The 13,197-nt window shown below is 38.6% G+C and overlaps 1 protein-coding gene across 10 annotated transcripts in view; it reads left to right on the forward strand.

The window, feature by feature from the left end:
- KDM4C (lysine demethylase 4C) overlaps nucleotides 1-13,197 on the forward strand; it is a 308,684-nt gene that overhangs the window by 126,954 nt on the left and 168,533 nt on the right. The window contains exon 9 of one of the 10 annotated variants that reach the window (XM_080372294.1): nucleotides 6-885. The exons of the other annotated variants lie outside the window; for them this stretch is intronic. Coding sequence (XP_080228420.1) covers nucleotides 6-107 — 102 coding nt within the window. The 3' untranslated portion in view covers nucleotides 108-885. Of the gene's footprint in view, nucleotides 1-5; nucleotides 886-13,197 lie in introns of those variants that run through there. 10 annotated transcript variants of the gene reach the window in all.

Genomic DNA, 13,197 nt, shown 5'->3' on the forward strand with positions numbered 1-13,197 from the left:
TTCAGTACAGGCACTCAAAGAGGGGAGAAAAAAGGTGGTTGGTTCAAGCTACTTTGCCTCTGTACCAACTGAGTGCACTTGCGCTCTTTTCTGAAGAAGGCAAATGATGCCTGTGGCACAGCTCATACCAAGTGTATTCATAAACTTCTGACACCTGTAAAGAAGAGCAGGTACACTGAATAAAAGCAGTATTCTGCATTCCATCGGCGTAGGAATTTATTTAATTAATTAATTTAAGCTTACTTCTTTTATTTGTGTCCCTTGGGCAGTTCTACCAGCCTTTATGGACAGTTGTTTTATGTGGCCTGATTTCCACACATCATTTCATCTTTGCTTTAAGTTCTGGTGTGCCTTACATTGGTTGTGTGATGTTGGAAATAAGATTCCTTCTACTGTTTTCTTCTAGAATGTGAACCTGTGACAGCTTCATTGTGGTTTTGGTAGAGATGACAAGGTGTCCTTGTCTGGGACTGTAGCCTGGTAAAGATCAGCATGGAGAAAGGAGCTCATCACTTATATTGTAGTGGTGTCACCATACTCAGCAATAGGTGACAGACAGATACTTAGTACAGAATTTGGGTGTGTCTATTTTTGTCACTGTAGGATATGTTGTTATCAGCCAAGTTGAGAGCTGTATGAATACATAGTTTGTCATCTTAAGTGTCCACCCAGTTTGACAGCCTGTGTGTAAACTTGTTTTGTGGTTTAGAGGTAGCACACATCAGAAAGATGCTACTCAAATGTATGTATGTATGTAAGCTCTGTACCCAGAGCCCTATTTGTTGCATGAACTTGCTGGGGTGTTATGTGCCTTCTGTTCTTTGCAACATGCCTTCAACAGCAGTAGGAAGGAATAAAGACCCTCCTCCCCGCCCCACCCCCCCCCCCGCCCCCAAACCCCACAACAAAACCAAAACCCAAACAAAAAGAGTAAGAATTAGGAAACCTTAGAGGGAGAAGAGACAACAATGAAAATGTGGCAAATAAAATGAATACAGGGAGAATTACAAGAGGGAAAGTTTTCTGGGAAGAACCTGTTCTTTAAAAGGACAACTTGTGAGAGGAGGTTGGGATTTTTATTTTATTCTCTTATCTTTTTGTGGTATAGGTGTTTATGTGCATGGGTAACTTCATTTTTCATAAATGCTTAATAAAATTTGCACAGTCTGTTTAAATAGTGCAGTGATACTAGCTTTGGCTATAATTTTTCATACTTTTCTCTGTCCACTTTGCTTTTTGCATGGCATAGACTGTGAGCTTGTTGAACTTCACTACACACTCATGTTGACAGTCTTCCTCTTTTGCTTTCTCCATGACTGCTCTTTGATTGTAAGGAAACACCTTATGTCTCAGTGAACATTAGAAAGCATTTACTCTGGCACTGTGTTCTTTTCTTTACTTGCCTGGTTCATTCTTTTTTTTTGTCTGTCAGTCAAGAGTCTGCTTTTAGCTTGTGAGGGAGACCCTTTCAAAAATCGTTATTTGTCACTGAGAAGTAAGATATTGATTCTATTTAATATTTGCTAAATCAGCTATTATCATAGCTACTAAAGCTTAATGTTTATTTCAGATCCAAATAATTATTCTGAATTGTTTTGTTTGTATTTCTTAAAGAGAAAAATAATTTTCTTAAACTTGGATAAACATCCAGTGAGGACTAGAAAGATTTCTTTAATGTAATTAAAAAACAGTGAGAAAATACTTACTGCCTTTCAGTTACTGACATTAAATAAATTAGTCTTGAGTAATAGAAGCCATGTGTAACAGCTAAAAATACCAAATGAACTGTACGTGACCTGTTGAGGGCTCATTGTTTTAATCTTAAGTATCACACATGTACTGAGACTCTATGTTGGATTTGTTCTGTGGAGCTTAGTGGTATAAAAAGTTTTTGTGGAAAGCGGTCTCCACTGAATCATGAAAAAACTAGTAGAACTTAGGGCATGCATGTTCTTGTCTGAATTTGTCCAGAGCAGTTTTGAGAGCTGTCATTTCCACAGAGAACTCTGTACTGGTAGAAAAAAGAGGGCACATTTGCTGATTGGTAGATAGAAGTTTATGGAATGAGGTGGGTTTTGGAGAAGACTCACAATGATGAGACTGTTTACAAGGTGTAGTCATGCTGCTGGTGATGAAAATGCTGTTTTGAGGAATTAATGTTACAGCACCCAGGAAAGGAGATGTGGAAAGTACCAGAACACAAAATTACAATTGATACTGAGGAGACAAGAGAAGTGGAAAATAAATATATCTTTCCTACGTTACATTTCCTAGCCATCACTGGGTTGCAATATGCCCGTATGTTACATTTAACAGAAAGTACTTAACAGATGCAACCAATGGGAAGTATCTAAATAGTGATAATAAAAAGAATGTAAAGTGTGTTTAGTGAATGTGCTTTTTTTTTTTCTTTTTTCTTTTTTTTTTTTTTTCCTGGTAAGGGTGACATTTAACTTTGTCAGACCAAGAATAATGTCTACTAAATGTGAATAAAAATATTAATGGTGAAAAGAAATTAAAATTTCAACCATATTTGGCTGAAAGGATTAGATGCGGTCTAATGTGGGTTCATTTGGAATAGTAGATTTCTTGGATTATTTGTGTATCATTTCATTGGTATTATAATCGTGAAAAATGTATGTGAAGTGTTCACTAATACTTCAGAAAACATTTAGTATTAAAAAGTTTCATACTTCAATTTTAACACTGTTATACTGAAATCCGTATCCTGTGTTTGTCTTCCAAGATTCTAGGAAAGATCTGGGCAATTCTTGTTACTTTTGTTTGTAAGTAAAAGTGCTGTTGGTCTTTCAGCTTCATGTCTAACAACTTTCAAGTATGAAGAAGTAGTAGTATCTGACTACTTATGCGTTCAATCTTTTATCAGTTTGTTTTAGAGATACAGCAATTGGAAAAAGCAGACTGCTAGCCAGAATACATTCTCTTTAATAGTGTTAAATATATTACATTGCATAAATGAAAAGGAAAACTAAAATCAGGGCTCTTTTGATGTTTGTAATGGTTTACAATATTTGGTTTCTGTTGCAGTAACTTTCTAATAGTATTGAACATAGGAGTCACATTAGTTTTTATAGAAGTAATTTGCATAAAAATATAATAGGAGTAAGTTCACTATGCATTTTTAAAGAAGTTTTATTGTTATCATCAGAGTGCTAAAGAAAAAGATGCTGGAGGGCATGTAGGATGGGAAAAATCATCCTGCTTGTGATTGTTAGAAATTTCTTGGTGGTATTTTTAACATTATCAGTGTGTCTTTCTTAGGTGCCTTAGGGAAGCCAGTGTTTACTTCTTATAAAGCTCGGATATGGTAATCCACAGTCATCTTTCAAATAGCTACTGGCTTTTGCTGGGCAAAGAAAATGCGGTCTCTTGTATTACAGGAAAAGATATTTATTGATGGGGTGGTGATATCTTCTTCTGTCCTGTGACAGTGGAGAGCTTTTGTGAATTAGGCTCCTGTATGCTTCTAGAAACTCCAGTACATACCTGTCTGCATATTTAGGTGTATAAGTACTTTTTAAAATCAATCTTCAGGAAAACTTACACTTCAGATTGTACATTCAGATTTAAATCACTGTGTTCCTGTATTTTAACCCATTCCAGTTGCTAAAAATGCTTAAACATGAGGAAAAAATTAATTTGAAGCAAAGATATCAAATCTGTCCTTTAAAATTAAATCAAGACTGAAAAGGCATTAATTAGTTAAGCTTTCCTAGTGTCGTGCTTGTCGTGGAAGTGTCTGAATAAATATGCTGAGCTCTCTGCAGGGGACAGTAGAATTTCTGGGGAGCAGTTTAGACTATTTAGGTACAAAATTTTTTAATTCAGTGACCTAGATGAGATATGTAAACCCTGGAAAGTTAGTTTTTAAGGTTGAATGTTAAAAAATAGGGGCAGGGGGAGGGCATTTTGTGGTATTTGGACTACAAAGTTGACAGTATTTGAAACTATTTCTCTATAGTAAAATTTCTAGTGCTAGTCCTAGAATACTTCTTTTGGCAAATGTAGCACAGTTTAGCAGTTGTAAGATGTTAGTCTTACATTTTCATTGAGGTGCTATACCAGGGGTCCTCAAACTTTTTAACCAGGGGGCCGGCGCGCGGATGCAGTGGCAGGCAGCCATCTGCTGCTGCTTGGTTTCCCCCCCCAACCCCGGCGGGGGGGAGGGGGGGGTCTGTAAATACCGGGGGCCGGATTGAGGACCCTGGGGGGCCGTATCCTAGGGGGCCTCGTAGTTTGAGGACCCCATGCTATACTTCGAGTTTATTTGTATTCTTATTCCAGTTGTTTCTGTAAGTAGGCCTTTTCATGAAGAACCTATCATAGTGATAAAAACAAATCAGATGCACCTTTATGCAGTGTTTCACATACAGGTACTTGTAAAATGTCAACCTGAGAGATTTTCAGACAGTTCATGTATTTTGACTTGTGTGCAGAGCATCAAGTTGTTTTGTACTTTTCGTTGTCTAGAGAAGACTGAAATTGAACAGGTGATATCTTAGTGGGTCATTAGATTATTCTTAAACTGACCAAGAAACAAGAACGAGGTTACAAAATCAAGTATTGAAAAATTAGTCTGTCAAAACTAAGGGGTCAGTTTAACTAATTCACCCTTGTTATGTTAGTATGTAAACTAATTTTATGAACAGATGTGTATTTTTCCCATAGGGCCTTATTCCATTAACAAGATTCACTTATTCAGTATTCCTTTATCAGGGCATTTAATGTGTAGTCATACCATTCATTATTCAAACCAGGCATCAAAAAGAAAGAAAATTCCTTCTAGATGTTTTTGTAATACTTTCATCATTGCATCTATAAACTTCATAAAAATTAATTTAACATCACAATAATCGTGTGACTTAGTTCATTTTATTATCTGCATTTTACAGCTGGGGAACTTTAAGCTCAAAAGCTATAAAGGGTGAAATATTTCGTTGATTTAAAGTGCCCAATATGAGATGCCAATGACTTGCATTTCAAATGTCAGTATTCTCTTGTAGCGCTTTGAACCACAGTTTAGCTGACTTAAACTGCAGACATAGTAGCTCATCACTTTTGCAGCTTCCTTTTGAAATGGTTTATTAGCTACTGCTCATGAAAAATTGGATTTTGTGGTTAGCATGCCATCACACAGGAACTCTATGACTGAGTAAAGGAAGGAATCAATTTCTTCTGGTAGGTGTGCTCTTTTCTTAAAACATGAGATTTACTATACCTTAGTGTGTTCTTTGCTGCATTCTTTTTACATCTTCAAGTGTCTGCAAGGACATGCAGCAGTAGAAATTACAAAATTCCTATTCTGTCCAAGGTTGTATCTGTCTGGAGCATTTAGTGAAGAATACCTGTTTAGAAATAGGTGTAGTTATTTCATTAAAAAGCATACAATAATGTACAGACATGATGGAATGGGTTAAACACATCCATGCAGTTTTGATTCTAGTGTTTTTCATGTGAGAATTTTGATTTTGCAGTGTTTAATCTCTTAATAGATCCTTTAATTTAAGATGCAAATGTATTTTTAAAAAAAATAGAAGTGGAAATTTTCTCATGTGTGATTTGCAACAGGACTTGGAATTTTACATGGTCAGTACGTATCTTTTATGTTAAAGCTCACAGTGATTGGTAGCTGTTACAAGGTTCACTCAGTTAATCAATAGCAGAAAGAATGAGGCATAAACTCTGCCCTTTGGATTAAGTTTTTTTTTCGGGCAAAAGAGCAATGTAGATTTTGTTGTTCTTTTCTGAGGTCTGGAGGAGACAGTATTCCCATGGTTACAGACCAGTCTGTCACTGGCCTCCTCTGTGTGTGCTGTCATCCATCCCGCCTCCCTCCCTCCCCCACGTCTCTTTCCTCACCTGCATCTTTCTCCATTCTTACTCCTGATTCCTGCTTTTCAGAGGTCTTTTCTTCTTATTTCCATCTCTGTTCTTCCAGTGCGTACCTTTCCACCTTCTGTCTGCCCTTATCCAAATCTCTTTTCCAGCTGGTTCCCACTCCTTCTGGCTTTTGTAACTCAAGCAGCTGCGTGCTGTGCTCTCGCGTCCCCTCCAGCTCTGTGTTCCGTCCAGGTAGCTTCACCCTCCTTGGCCGTGCCATTGTTTCTGGCAGTGTCTGAAACTGTGCAGCCACTTCATTTAGTGTAAATCTTGAGGAGTAGTTCTATGCAACACATGCAGTGTTGCCAACAGGTAGACCATCTATGCTTTGTTGGTACAGAAACCTTGGAGCAGTAGAAAAGTTACATTGGAAAGGTGAGGAATATAAAGAAAAATAATCAGTAGAAGTAGTGAAAATTCAGACTTTTTGCAGATTAATTTTCCTCCCGAATCTTTTAAAAATGATACAAATCCTTATCAGGATTGTTATATTGGATGCCACCAGTATGATGTAGCTACCATTTTACCTGAACTTTTTGCAGTAGTTTCAAAGAGGTCTGGTTACATTAGACCGCGGTCAGCCATTTTGTTTTCCTCTGTGGAAGTTTCCACAATCCTGGTGTGTTCTAAACTTCTACAAGATTCCCTCCCCTCCTCCCCTCCCCCCCCACCCCCCTGGCTCCTTTAAAAATCCTTTCTATTAGGACTGTGCTAGACCTTTTCGAACAGTTAAGACACTGCTCCCTTTGGAGCCTGTTACGGTGATGTTGAGAGCTGTGTACCTCGCAGGAGTTGGTTGCAAACAGTCTGTGTGCGTCCCCAGTGCACAACTTGCTGTGACTGATTATGCTTTCGGGGGCATTTCTTCCCTCTAGTTGTTTGAAGAGTGAAAGACTAAATTTGAAACTCAAGTCCTTTAGCTGATTTTTGTTTTGTCTACAAAGCAAGTTTAGTGGTGCTTCGAGCCCGGAACAAAATTGGTGGTTTTCTTCACCTTTGCAATTCTCTTTGGCAAGCCTAAGTTAAAATATCACTTGAGCTCAGAAGTGAATCAAACTAGACTTTGTTGACATGTTATTCAAAACGGAATCCAGCAAAACTGAAAGCCCAGAAATGAACTGGATATGTCAAATGGCCTGTTCCGTATCTGTGTAGTGCTCAGATGATCACTTCCAGTACTGACAACAGAAGTAGATGTTAAATAATTGCATTTCATACTCTTTCTCATGATAGAAAAGCTCAGTTCAAGACTGTAGGAGGGGAAGGTGATTTTTAACAATTTTAAACAAAAATTTTGTTCACATGTATTTCTTTGTAGATTTCATTCACTCATGGTATTAGACTCATTCTCTCAAGCTGACTTCTTTCCTGAGGTGTCCCAGCAGTCCAGCTAGGACTCATTGTTGAGGTATGACAGACAATGGAGCACTGACTTTCAAGTTGTCGACACACATTTTGTTTTCTCCCTGATGGGTGACGATTCTCTGTGATTTCTGCAGACTGTGCTCAGGCCGGGTTAAGCTCAGCGGTGCCTTTGTGGCCCCTGTGCTGTCGCCTTGACTGTGCTGTGGCCTGGGTGCAGTCAGCACCCCACCCCACCCCTGCCTGTGTCTGCCTTTGTCAGGGTCCTTCCTTGGGTTTACAGCCACTCCATTTACTGTGGCTTGCTGCACATACACCACTCTTTTAAAGCCTCATCTGTCCTTCCGTCTGGTGCCTTTAAACACTCAGGCTGTTACTCGTACTGCATCGTAACAGTGCAGTATCACCTCTGCTTAGCTCGATGCTGTCCAGAATAGAAGATTGAATGTTAAATAAGGAAGTGACAATTGCATAAATATATATTGAGACCTAGGAAGTGAGTCATATTTAGGGCTTATAGGATAAGGCAAATATATATATATATGTATCTCCTAAAACACAAGTCAAGGAAACTTCAAAGATTTTTTTTCAAGAAGGGTTGTCTTTTAATAAAGCTACCTATTAATGTATTTATAAAATATGAATGAGTGATTTCCTTTGTTTTTTCAAGTGATGAACAACAGACATTGATCCTATTACAAATTGAGTATGGCGCTTGAGGGGGAAGGGCTTATATTTGGTTGCACATATTCATGTTTATAATTGCATTTTGTTTATGTCTGAAGTATTTGTTTATTTCTTGCTTTCTCTCATTACACAACTCTACAAACAGCAATGTCTTAATGAAGTCGGAGCTACTCACTGCCTCTGCCTCTACTAAGTTTCTATCTGAATTATATTAAACATGCAGGACATGCCTGTGGTGTCCATATGCTGACATTATGTTTGTTCGTCACTGCAAATGTGGGAGGTTGTAGTAATATCTACACAGGTATCTTTAGGATACCATTAGAGACAGGATTTAATTTTGGATGATGACTACTGTATTTGGCTTACAAAAAAACTTATTTACAGCTATGATTTTAAAAAAAGGTTTAATATTTACTTAAATTTAGTATCAGAGGGTAGATCTCAATATTGGAGGTACCAGAAAGATGTGGTTTTCTACATGAGTTAAAAATCTACTTCAAATTGTATGGCAAGATAGTATAGTTATTGGTGTATATATATCTCGTATCTGCAGGGTCCTGCACCTGGGGAGGAACAACGCCACGCACCAGCACAGGCTGGGGCTGACCTGCTGGAAGGCAGCGCTGCGGGGAAGGGCCTGGGAGTGCTGGTGGACAGCAAGCTGCCCATGAGCCAGCAGTGTGCCCTGGTGGCCAAGGCAGCCAGTGGGATCCTGGGGTGTGTTAGGAGTGTGGCCAGCAGGTTGAGGGAGGTCATCCTCTCCCTCTGCTCTGCCTTGGTGATGCTGCATCTGGAGTGTGGTGTCCAGTTCTGGGCTCCCCAGATCAAGAGAGACAGGGAGCTGCTGGAGAGGGTCCAGTGGAGGGCTGCAAAGATGAGGGGACGGGAGCATCTCCCTTATGAGGAAAGGCTGGGAGAGCTGGGCCTGTTTAGCATGGAGAAGACTGAGAGGGGGTCTTATCAACATCTACATAATTTAAGGGTGTGTCAAGAGGATGGGGCCAGATTCTTTGCAGTAATGCCAAGCAACGGCACAAAGGATAACAGGCACAAACTGCAACACAAGAAGTTCCATTTGAACATGAGGAAGAACCTTATTACTTTGAGGGTGCCAGAGCACTGGGACAGGCTGCTCAGGGAGGCTGTGGAGTCTCCTTCTCTGAAGACATTCAAAACATGACTGGATGCAACCCTGTGCAACCTGCTCCAGGTGAACCTGCTTTAGCAGGGGGTTGGAGTAGATGATCTCCAGAGGTCCCTTCCAACCCCCACCATTCTTTGATTATGTGATATTTAGGCAATGGTCAATATAATATTTTATACATGTCAAGTCCATTTTCTTTAAGCAGGTCCACTGATCAATTTAATCTGTCATTGATGGAGTCACATTGCAGCTTCAGTAGTAGAAAACTTCAGTAGAAAAAATAGACTTGTTAGGTTAAACCATTAAAAATACTTTCTGGTCAAAAATAAGGATGTGAATTAAATAACTACTTCTAAAATTAAGATGCAAATATTAAATTATAATGTTATAAAAACAGCTGGATTTTGTTAAATTCCTGACTTTATTAAAAATGTCTTGTCTTGTGGATATATCTGATATTTCCAGTAGGAGTTATCACACAACTGCGTTATGTGAAGACAGGGCATTGTGCCTGAGAATGAAAAGATGGTGATGAGCTAGCCAAAGATTCATTAATTAAAATTGTGGAGTTTAAGATACAAATATACAAGTCCTTTGTCCTGTGATAAAGTATCACATATTTAAACATCACTAAAAATAATTAGTAAGGTAATGTATTAAAAAGCCAGGTAGGCAAATAGTAGTAAATGATTAGTTTAGTATTGTAATTTCAGAGTCTTGTAGGAATTTTAAACCAAGGCATTTAAGAGCACATACAAATGTATGATACAATATGCTCATCAAGAAGGTATAGTAAGCAGAAGTTGATAATGTCATGAAACTTTCACTGTACAGGTTGTATGGTGTTGCAAAACTACTGTGCTGTAGAAGTGAATTTCTAATATTTATAGTGAAATGTTAAGCACTTTTGATATTTTCCTTTTTTTTATGAGTATACATCTTAAAAAGCAGTATTTTTTGAGCATTGTTTTCCACCTGCTGCAAATGCTTAGAAGGATATTCATTATATTAATGGTATAAATAATGTGCCAAAAAAGAATCACAAGAAAGATGAGTGAGTACAAAACCTGTTCTTGGAGCATCTTTGGTTAGTAAATCAGGTACTTAATGCAAGTGATAATGATGATTCTTAGGCCTTATCTGACAAGATGCTTTTCTAACATTAACACCCACCCCACCCCCCACCCCCGAATTAAGACAAAAGCTGAAACCTTTTCATGCCTATGAGCAGTTAGGGAGAGCATTCAGTAAAGCAGATTTTGAAGTGTACAGAAATAATGGTTGATAGGCTGAAATTAAAAGTTGTAATGTTTTTTAGTAGTGGGTTTCAGGGAAATATAGTATGGCTTGCATGCTAGTGTTGCAAAGTGGCATCAGTTTTGCACTAGAATATTCTAAAGTGCTCCAGTTGTGTGATTTTCTTGCTTATGCTTAAACTGCAACTTTTTATGTTCTTATACACACTGTACTTTTTGTTGGATATTTTTTTGTTAGTGATGTCTCCATCGTAGGAATCAGTGGTATATAAAAATCATTTTACCATGTGAGCTGTCCCTGATAACAAGCTCTAAACTTTAAGAATTTCTGTACACTGGGTAATTCTGAGGCATGCTATAAAAAATCTTCTATTTTCTGACACTTTTCTGCTTTGTGTTTCATCACTAGAGATTTGTATTTATATATGTATTAAGTTACATGTCTGCATCAAGAAGATTCATAGCATTACGTGAATGTGGTCGATAAAAGTGTATCATATTCACAGTCAATACAATTTCTGTGCATAAATAGAAATCTTTTTATACAGGGTAAATAGATTCCAAGATTTAAAATTGGCCCAGTAAGTTAATGGTATTAGCAAACAAAGCCTACTGTAGTCTGAGATAAAGGCAGTAAGTAATCTTTTTTTTTTCCCTTAGCTTTTCTCTTGCAGTGTTTCATTATGGATGCCTTACACCTGTGCCATGAGTAAACCCCAGTGCTGCTCTCCTATATAAAATAAACTCTTAATTACTCCACTCTGTGATAGGGCTCATTATAAGATATGAGAACTGGCTGGATAAGAGAGGATTTTTTTCAGTCTGTGTTGGGACTTACACCTTCTGGAGAGAAATTTATACTCTGTGGCTATGTTTGCTTTTAGAAAATGAGACAATCATAATCATGATTGTAAACACAGTAGCTCAGCTGGGGTTTACTTCTGAAAATCACTTTGAGGTCAGATGCTTAGTTCAGGCAGCCTTTAAATATCTGTTTCTAAATAGTGAGTTTTTAAAAGTTTACAAATATATTTCCTGCAGCCAAGAAAAGAACAAGCTCTTTTTACTTTCTATGTACATTATAAAAAATACTTTATAGAGACTGTATTTTTTAATCTGAGTTATGGCTCCGTTATTTTGCTGTTTTAATCCTTGCTCATAACAAGGTGACCTTCTTATAGTTTGCACTTTCTACAGTTCTGCACTTCCTGAAGAAATGAGGAGTCAAATGTTTCTATTTTCGACAGCAGAATCACAAAAAGAGGAGGATTAGGAACTACTATGCCTTATTTGCATAGTAGACCTTGAACTTCATGTTGTATGTTTTTGTTCACAAGTCTGCAGGTCTGCAGGTGTTGTTCTTTTTCCTTTTAAGGATTTAGGCTGTTTGAATACAGAGATTGTTTCAGAATAGAACAGGCCTGGAAAGAAAGGGATTGACATTTCAGCAGGATTACCTCTATTTATTGAGACATTGGCTGTCCTGCTTTATTGAGGCATGTCCACAATTTGTGCCTGACAGTGCTATGTCCTCCCCAAGACAAGAGTGCTGAGAGCAGTCCCCTTGTTCTCCTTTTTGCTATTAGAAATTTTTAATTTCTACATGGCATGTGAAAGGCTGGAATGCGTAGTTAAAACATGCATCTGTACTTTGACTTCAAAAACGTCTGTCTTGTCACAAGGAGGATGATATGTATTTCATGATCTAAGCTGTTACAAACATGCAAGAGAGTCTAATAATGTAGAGACATACATTGGGAAGGCATTTCCTACTGTGGCCATGGGGAAGAGAACTAATATCCGTGCACATGGAGGTGCTTACACTGTCAGCCCTCCCCATGCTGCTGTCTTGGATTTGGAAGAAGGCCTTTCTATCATTTCAGGCAACTGCAGTGTCTTTCCTGGATGTCACAGCTCCATGGAAAATTCTTCTCAGTTCCAGAATTCATACTTGGTTTCTTCTTCTAAAAGGGGAAGGAATGACTCATGGTACAGAATCACAGAATTGGTGGGGTTGGGATATTTCCCCTTGATGAATCCATGTTGACTGCTCCTGATACTGTCCTGGTTTCAGCTGGGATGGAGTTAATTTTCTTCCCAGTCACTGGTGCAGTGCTGTGTTTTGGATTTGGTGTGAGAACAACGTTGACAGCACATGGATGTGCTGGGTAATGGTTATACCAAGTCAAGGACTTTTCAGTTCCTTGGGCCCTGCCAGCCAGAGGGCTGGAGGGGCACAGGGAATTGGGAGGGGACACAGCCAGGACAGGTGCCCTGAACCAGTCAAAGATGTATTCCATACCATAGGACGTCATGCTGAGTATATAAACTGGGGGAAGAAGGAAGGGGGGGACCTCTGGCATTATGGCGTTTGTCTTCCTGAGTAACCATTACGTGTGATGGAGCCCGGCTTTCCTGGGGATGGCTGAGCACCCGCCTGCCCATGGGAAGTGGTGAATGAATTCCTTCCTTTGCTTTGCTTGTGTGTGTGGCTTTTGCTTTACCTATTAAATTGCTCTTGTCTTAACCCTCAAGTTTTACATTCCTTTCCGATTCTCCTCCCATCGCTCTGGGTGAGAGGGAGTGACCTAGTGGCTGTGTGCTGCTTGGTTGCTGGCTGGGGTTAAACCATGACACCTTCTTTTCCTCCACATGCTTTGAGATGACCTCCAGGATCTACAGAATACTTACTATGTTAAAACTTTAGAAATTTTTTTCTTTTGTGGCAGTTTCTTTAAAGTAAGCATTTTAGTGGAATTTTTCTTTCAAGATATTGGCATAATATATGAGGGGGGAAAGTTTATTCTCTCTTTTTTTTTTTTTTTTTTTTATTCAGACCATCGG

The sequence above is a fragment of the Falco punctatus genome (genome assembly GCF_963210335.1).
Source record: "Falco punctatus genome assembly, chromosome: Z".
NCBI classification, from domain to species: domain Eukaryota; kingdom Metazoa; phylum Chordata; class Aves; order Falconiformes; family Falconidae; genus Falco; species Falco punctatus.